The sequence below is a fragment of the Letharia lupina genome (genome assembly GCF_014066315.1).
Source record: "Letharia lupina isolate WasteWater1 chromosome Unknown contig_8, whole genome shotgun sequence".
NCBI lineage: Eukaryota > Fungi > Ascomycota > Lecanoromycetes > Lecanorales > Parmeliaceae > Letharia > Letharia lupina.
In genome coordinates this window covers 860,329-868,157 of record NW_023502977.1, presented here as the reverse complement: position 1 = coordinate 868,157, position 7,829 = coordinate 860,329, and the positions used below count along the sequence as shown (strand labels likewise).

Below are 7,829 nucleotides of genomic sequence, written 5' to 3'. Positions count from 1 at the left end.
GCCCTCGGACGATATTAAGTAAACTAAAGACTAGAAAGCGACCTATGAAAAGCGTTCGCTATTAGAAGCGATTAATTGTAGATTAAATATAGGCTAAAAGTTATAATATTAAGTATTTTTCTTCGAGCTAAATAAGTTACCTCTAATTTAGATAATTTATATAAAGAATTAAAATAGATTACTATAGTAATATCTAAATTTATAAATAAATCGCTTTATTTATTATATATCTATATAGCTATATAATAAGATCTTCTCCGCTCGCTTAGCTAGCTCTTAGTGTGAAAATCGAGAAGTAACGTTAAAAGTCGATATTTATATAGAATTTATATTATATTAGACTTAGTATTCGAGAGTATAACTTATTATCTTACGAGGTAATATAGTAACTCGTAATTACTCTTTATAATTCGAATAGAAATATATATAAATAATTAAATAATTAATTATTCTATCTATATTAATTTTAGTAATAATAATAAAACGTAATAAAAGAAGAGATAATAATAATTTCTTTTACGAATTAATAGATTAATAAGATTTAAAAAATAATAAATTTAAGTTTTTAAATATATTAATATTACTAGTAATAAAAGTTTAATATTATTTATTATTATTATATCGAGTAACTATAGAATTTTAGTAAGAAGTAGATATTTTGATATTACGCCGGATTTATCGGATTTTAAACCGTGCATTATTACTTTTAGCACGCCCTCGTCGTTTCCATTGATACATGGTCGACTTCTAGGTTATCATGTGAGCTTCCCCATCTACTCGCTCATCCAAGATACTCAAAAAACATTACAGATAGATCAAACTCCTCTTTTCTTCTACCAAGCCTTGACAGTCATTCTACAACAACTATGAAGCTCACTACCACCCTTTTGCCGCTCCTCCTTTCTTCTCTTGCCACGTCCAGCTCCCTTTCCTTTTTCGGTAGCAATCAACAAGTACTTGATGACGACCTCAAAGTGCCTGGTGACAACCCACTCGAATTCTGCGCTAAGAGTGACGACTTCATTCTCACCATCAACAACGTTGACCTAGAACCAAATCCTCCTTTGCCGTAAGTTCGCTATCCGGCGCATTCAAAGTCCGCCTTGGATTGCTAACGCCTCTCGCAGTGGCAAGACACTCACCATCAAGGCCAAGGGCAACTTCACAGAAGAGGTCTCGCAAGGTGCATACGTCGTCCTGGTTGTCAAGTATGGCTTGATACGTTTGATCAACCAACAAGCCGATCTTTGCGAGCAGATGAAGAGTGCCGTCGATGAGGAGTGTCCATTGATCGGAGAGAAGACTATCACAAAGGATGTGGATCTACCAAAGGAAATTCCACCTGTGAGTGGCAGCTTGTTACGTGGCGCTGCGAGCTTATGCTGACCGCAACAAACTCGTAGGGCCATTATACCGTGTCTGCAGATGTCTACACCGAAGATCATGTAAAGGTCACATGCTTGACCGCATCGATCAAATTTTGAGGTCCCCATAGCGTCATGTTTCCAAACTTCGCTTTCAAGGATTCATCATGCGTGACTCCCTACGCGGATTGTCCACTACTGTCTGAGGCAAGGCAAACCAGCGTGTACAGAGGATGTTCCGAGATGACTGGGAATCCTGTTTTGGCGTCTAAATGGCGGGTCTATGTACACAGACCTCTTAAGCAGCCAACTGCCTGCTTTGCGAGTACAATGTATATCATTGAATTTCTTCCTCAGATATTTGTGAATCATCCAGTTCCAACGCTCGCGTCCATTGACGAGGTCATTTTCCGATGTATACTCCTATCGCCTGTCATTTCACTAGGGTGTAACCATTTGGTGGGTAGCCTTGACTGGTCCAGAGAGCTTCACTGGTGTCGTCCGCCCTTTCACTCTCCGAACAACCTCCTCACCCTTTTCAAGACGCTATCCTTCTCTGGATCGTAGGGATGGTCTTTGCTCGGTATCTCCAATACTGCGGGAAAAGCTTCTGTGTAAGTATCGACCCGACCCCTTATCTTCTCCGCAATCTGAGTGTATCAGTCAGCTGAAAGGAGAATGTCATAGTTCGCCTTGAGAGTCCTGGCGCACATGTTGATTGATGAGTACTATAGCGATGTCCTTTCGCTTCTGTGTAAAGTTGTCGAAGGCTTGCTCTATAGTTGAGTTTTCTGTTTTGGCATCTACGACGAGAAAGTTTTTCTGGGCGTCTGGAGGTGGAGTGACATGCTGTTTTCCCATGGTCAGCCTACTTTCATAGCGGCTATGAGGTTGAAATTGGGCATACACCAATACCAGCAAGCAGCAGACCTGTCACAGAATCCTAGATCACATTGTAAGCATGAGGCAGTCGATTCACCAGAGGTAGATAGACGCCCACCTCATCACCTATGACAGCTAGAAAGTGGCGATCTTTGTACGCGGATGGTGGAGCTGCCATGACAATAGATGACTGTGTTAAGTGAAGACTGGGCTGATGAATGATTCCCTGCAAATCCTCAGAGGGGACTCCAAGAATGGGATGCTTCTAAACCTCAGCCAACGCTAAGTGTCAATACAGATATAAGCTGCCTCTTCACCCGTAGATTATTTCTTTAAATCTTCCACGAGGGAGAACTTAATAGCTTAACTACAACTTCTTAGATCTTATAGTATCTTTAAACCAAGATTATATCTTTTATTCGAAATATGTGTTTGATCCTCAAATTATAGCGTGGCGGGATCAGAAATGTAGAATCTCCTCTGTGTATACTTGGTCCTACTAAGTGTATTATTACATGCGCTATACTTTACATTGGCTGAGGTTTAGACGCATCTCCCCAAGACCGGCGCCCGCCTCAAATGCCTACCTAAGTAGCTTTTATTCTTCAACACCTTCATATTCGCGTTCTCAATTGCGCGTTCGTCGTGTGTCTCCTCGCTGCGAATGAGCCTGTGATGGGCTCACATTTCATGATCAATGTTGAAGACTAAAGATTGTTGTTTACGCTCTTCATTGTGATCAGAGAAACGTCGAGTATGGCACCACGACTCATTCGGCGACGGCCGCTGGTAGAACGTATCAAAGCCTATCTGAACCCGCTCGACTTCCTACTTTGGCTCTCCGAGGAATTGGATTCGAACGACTGGGATCAGTGGAAGAAGGAGTGGGCTAATCCTATCGGCTTTCTGTTAAACGTGGTGTTCCTGATTGCAAGAGCAAACACTGCATACAGCGCTAGGAATATTGGGGATGATGTCTTCGGAGACGAGGTAGCTTATACACCCTGGTTGGCCTGGTTTGTAAGTCTCCGTCCCACAGCAGATCAAACAACAGTCATCTAAGTGGGATTGTAACAGGCAGCCTTCCTTGTCCATCTCCTTTCCCTACTGTCCTTCGTGAACGCCGCCTATACTTTCAATCGCCGACGGCATTACAGACTTTTCGAAAGCTCTGTGGACGCTCCGCCGAGCACGCCGTCTGCTCACCGTGTCCATGTAGACTCCTCCCCTATGGCTTCATCTCCTCTACGCTTTTTATCGAACATACTTGCCGGCGAGAATGCAGAAGCTCGATCACATCCGGATGCCACAAGAGACGTCTGGGAAGTTGCAGTCTGGGACCCGACTCCAATTTCCCTTCGAATGTTTTGTTTGTTCAGTCCCGGACATATCTTGGTGTATTGGCTTTTCCTACCAACTGCAGTTTCCGATCCTAGACCGAGCACCACTGTTATAACAACAATGGTGCTTGCAGGCCTACTGTCTGCGCAAATGCTGCTCCTTCAATCAAGCTTCTCGCAGCAGTCGAAAGATGCATCTGTCATACATAAGGAGGTCATGAATGAGTACGACACTAAATACGTTCATCCGCGCACTCAGCCCCAGATGCGGAATGTTGGGACTCAATACTGTAATTCGGGAACGTCCACTGATGGCATGCCACAATACGCGGATGAAGATGATTCTGTGGATGTTTACGCGCCTACGTTCATCATAAATAGAGGTTTTCACACTCGACCGAACCCCAATTACGCCAAACATGTAGATCTTGATGGCTCTGCTTGGCGAGCGATGCCGTCAGGAGGTATCTCAACAAGTACAGCACCATCTGCGCAGACTCCAGCTCATCTCCGGGATTCATCATCGCCCATACGTCCACAGACCGCCATGCGACAGCCCCAATTCAGAGCTGCTGGTACTGGAGACGGTGGGAGCTTAGGAGTTTTCTCTCATGCAAACTCGCCACTTCGCAAGTCAGCGTCTACAAGTTTTGTTGGTCCGCAAGGCCAGCGGGAAAGAAGCCTGAGTCCCGCGAAGAGGGAGGGTAGTCCGTTGAAACGAAGTAGTCTTGCTCCATTGCCGAACGGACAGCGATGGGGGCATTTGCAAGGGGCTGGACCAAGAGGAGAGAGCAGGAGGTTCTAAGTTGCAGAAAACTGGAAATTGTGGCAGTACTCTCCGTGGTGACCTTCACGATGAGTCTAGCTTCAAACCACCACGTCACCCAAAAATAACCGATTCAGCTCAAAACATGCTCAAGTTCTCGACACCGAATCTGAACTGCGCACAAACGAATTAGACCAGCATGACCAATGTAACTATAAGCGTTTGGTATAGCTTATCTATCGTAATACCCCTGGACGCCTCAACCCTGTACCAGCATAGCTTTAGAATCCGCACTTGGGAACTCAGTGTCATCTCAAGCTCTCCAGTCCGGTGTGATAGCACCTGCCAGATGCGTTCGGAAGCGGGTATCGTATTATTTCGCGAAAATTTTCCATCTTATGTCAGAGTGTGTTTTCACAGTAATTTCGCCCTTCTGCTCAAGTCAGTTAAGACGAGCAAAAATCCATGACTCAAATTCGGGCCTTTAATGCGATCAGCAAGCTGGACGGTCAGAGTGTGTAAGAGCTCGTCGCGACCCAGAATGTATAAAGTGTTAGCTACATTGCTGACTCGATTTGTAGGGCTCAGGAACAGTAAGGCAGATCTGGGAAGAGAATCTTCAATATTTCGTGCGTAGAATAGCCATGGGCGAGAAATGACGATAGCGAGGAAATGTGTGGTCAACCAGTGGCTCTTTCCATCTATCGAATGAAAGAATTATGAAGAGATAGCTGCATCATCAACCCATCGAATTTTTGCAAATCAGTCTTATGAATGCTTCACCGTATATGTTTTGCCCTCATCTAATCCATTATTCTTAAGCGACTATCCCTGAGCATTGAGGAATGCACTGGCGTTTCCACCCAAACAATGTCGTCCCCGCCTACTCCAAACCCTTCTGTTAGAGCGGCTCCCTTATGCACCTCTAGGCATAAGAAAAGAGAAAATCCATCCTCATTTCCGTCAATCGCAACATTCAACCTCTTCCGCAAGAAGCCTCCTCAGCCTTCCTCACCTGTCGAGCCTTACGAGATCGCCCCTGAAATATGGAGTATCGATGCCACAGTCTTCGGCTACCTTGACACTAATGACAAGCGAGCCAAGTCGAGGGTCCAGAACGCAGGACCAGACATCCAAGCTCCCAGGCAGAAGGCCAAGCGGAAACCGGTGCCCGTCAGAGGTCTACTTGGCGAGTGCAAACAAGCACATTTTGCGGAAGGGACTGAGCAATACAAGACTGATACAATTAGAGACGAAGTAAAAGCTTCGAGTCAATTCAGGCAAGAGCGGAGAGACGAACAAAGGATCAAGAGAGGAAGCAATCGTCCTGGGGCCAGGCGAGGGAGCATGAGGACTGTGAGCAGAGATGATCAATTGGTGGAGCGTGGAGCCAACCCTAGGACCGGACTTGTGAGTCCATTTGTTGTTAGTGATGGCAGCGAGGAGTGCCTTGGGGGTGACTACATTGCTGTGGGTAAAGTCAGACCAGCCAGTCCATCGCCGAGGAGAAAGACCCGCAGTGAGAAGTGGAAGCAGGACAGCCTTGGATGGAGTCTGGTGGAGAGTCCGCTCTTGAGCCCCATTGCTCAGAGTATGAGCGACAAGACTGGTCGAACAGTTTCTATAAAACAGTTGGGAGATCGATTGCTGGTTGAGATGCCCGGTGTGGATAACCACGACCCACAGAATATGACGGATGGGCAGATCAAAAAATACCAAGAGGGGATTGCTCGGGCATACAGACATGGAGGAGGGAGTATTGCCATGCTTGACCCTGATACATTACCATCCCCCAGACAATGGACGCCGGAAGGACCTAGCACACCCCCTACCAAATTGCACAAGATCCAAAGAAAGGAGGTCGGAAGCGGTGTGGTTCGCAAGAGTGGTTCCGGTGACACGGTCATCATTAACGCAAACAGCCGAGAATCTTCTCTACCAACGCCGAGGAAAGACATCATGAAGCGGCAAAGGGTCAGGATTATCACTCCAAGCAACACACCAACAGGGTCGTCGTTTGAATCCCACACAGACATCAGCAACGCCATGAGAAAGACGGATCCTTATTTAGGCCGAGAGTCCCAAACGACGTGCAGCCAGACAGCGAGCGCTACCCAATCCCAGTCTTCTCTGGTTACTGGGCAAGCACACCAGTGCCTTCCAAACGAATCAGAATCAAGCCCATCCCCAACGCTGTCAGATCCTCCACCGGCTTCTCTGACCTTGAACCAATACCTCCCACACTTGCAATTTCTACATCCCAGCCATTTCGCCAACCTAGGAAAGTCTTCCTACCGTCGCCCAACGCAGCGATTGCCGGCAAGGCTGAGGCCTTTAGAACAACAAAGGCAAGCTGTAAAGGATGTGTGCACCACCACTTTCATTACCACTTCAACAAAGGGGCCAAGGTGGGGACAGAGGCCGAAAATGCAGAGGCAAGAAGAGAGCAGCGTCGTTCCGAGAGTGAATTACCTTTCTCCCGGGTGCGAGATGCCTCTGGATGGCTACCGTCAAGCAAGTGTACCCAGAAACAAGCAATCCTACCCCAGCACCAACTCAGTGGACAGTCTCCAAACTTCAGGCTTGATGACAGCAAGGAGCCGAGCAATCAGACCCACAGAGAAGGCCGATTCCGCAAGAGACCAAGCAGAAACAAGATATCAGAGGAAGGAACCGATGCCCGCAGACTGTCTCAGGCAACCACCGGGCGAGAACTGGCCGAAAAACCTAGCAAGCCCCACGCAATTGACTCAAGGACTAAGTATCGGACGTGCAAATGTTGCTCGAGAGCGCATTCAGCGGGACCAAAGTGGCGATGGATGCACCCCTATATACGGCCACCTTGGTAACGAATCTAGAGCGGTACCAGGAGTGAAGCTTCAATATGCTGCTGACGACAAGGAGCAGGCAACCCTACCCGCAGAGCTTGCTATTGGCGGTGATAGCGGGGCATGGTTTGCTGGACAATGGGCTGAGGCCGAGCCGGAAGGTGAACATCCAGACCTGCCGGCCTTGATGCAGGAGGACACTCTGGCGCATAGACGATCAATTTTGAGGAAAGCAGCAGACGTGAAGTGGTGGTTTTACGCCGCAGAAGCTTGCGTCGAACTTTCATCTAAACTGGGCTTTGTCCAGCAACTTCTTCACCAGATGATTTGCCATGTCATGAGGACACTGCATCATGCTTCGCCTGCCTTGACCACCTTGAGAACGGCAAATGCAACAACACAGGATCATTTTCGAGCGATGAAAGATCTTGCCCTTGCCGCCGCATACTTGCTGGTGCTTCTGAATTTATTCATGGTAGTGACAAGAATGCTTGTCTTTGTAAATAAAGTGCTGTACTGCGTCTGGCATCCCGTGCAGACGATCCTTGTGATCATTGGATGGTGTATTGTCGGCTAGGGAAGCGAACACCCTCGCTCTCGCTTCCGCAGGGGCTATGAGCCTCTAGCAATGGGGAAAACAGTATCATCA

General features: G+C 47.0%; 4 protein-coding genes across 4 annotated transcripts; 3 read left to right on the top strand and 1 right to left on the bottom strand.

Annotated features, from left to right (window-relative positions):
- Nucleotides 1–866: 866 nt before the first annotated feature.
- Nucleotides 867–1,484, top strand: HO133_010075 (uncharacterized protein; the record flags this gene model as incomplete). Its single annotated transcript, XM_037300931.1, has 3 exons — nucleotides 867–1,069; nucleotides 1,128–1,344; nucleotides 1,404–1,484. The coding sequence occupies 3 exons, from the start codon at nucleotides 867–869 to the stop codon at nucleotides 1,482–1,484; spliced, it is 501 nt and encodes a 166-aa protein (XP_037153748.1).
- A 389-nt stretch (nucleotides 1,485–1,873) lies between these two features.
- On the bottom strand, nucleotides 1,874–2,424 carry HO133_010074 (uncharacterized protein; the record flags this gene model as incomplete). The annotated part of the gene is made up of 4 exons (XM_037300930.1): nucleotides 1,874–2,014; nucleotides 2,076–2,213; nucleotides 2,272–2,307; nucleotides 2,365–2,424. The coding sequence occupies 4 exons, from the start codon at nucleotides 2,422–2,424 to the stop codon at nucleotides 1,874–1,876; spliced, it is 375 nt and encodes a 124-aa protein (XP_037153747.1).
- A 578-nt stretch (nucleotides 2,425–3,002) lies between these two features.
- HO133_010073 (uncharacterized protein) lies at nucleotides 3,003–4,391 on the top strand (the record flags this gene model as incomplete). The annotated part of the gene is made up of 2 exons (XM_037300929.1): nucleotides 3,003–3,266; nucleotides 3,324–4,391. 2 exons carry the CDS (start codon nucleotides 3,003–3,005, stop codon nucleotides 4,389–4,391), a joined length of 1,332 nt encoding a protein of 443 aa, XP_037153746.1.
- An 831-nt stretch (nucleotides 4,392–5,222) lies between these two features.
- Nucleotides 5,223–7,798, top strand: HO133_010072 (uncharacterized protein; the record flags this gene model as incomplete). The annotated part of the gene is made up of 2 exons (XM_037300928.1): nucleotides 5,223–7,634; nucleotides 7,790–7,798. The coding sequence occupies 2 exons, from the start codon at nucleotides 5,223–5,225 to the stop codon at nucleotides 7,796–7,798; spliced, it is 2,421 nt and encodes an 806-aa protein (XP_037153745.1).
- Between the last annotated feature and the right edge of the window lie 31 nt (nucleotides 7,799–7,829).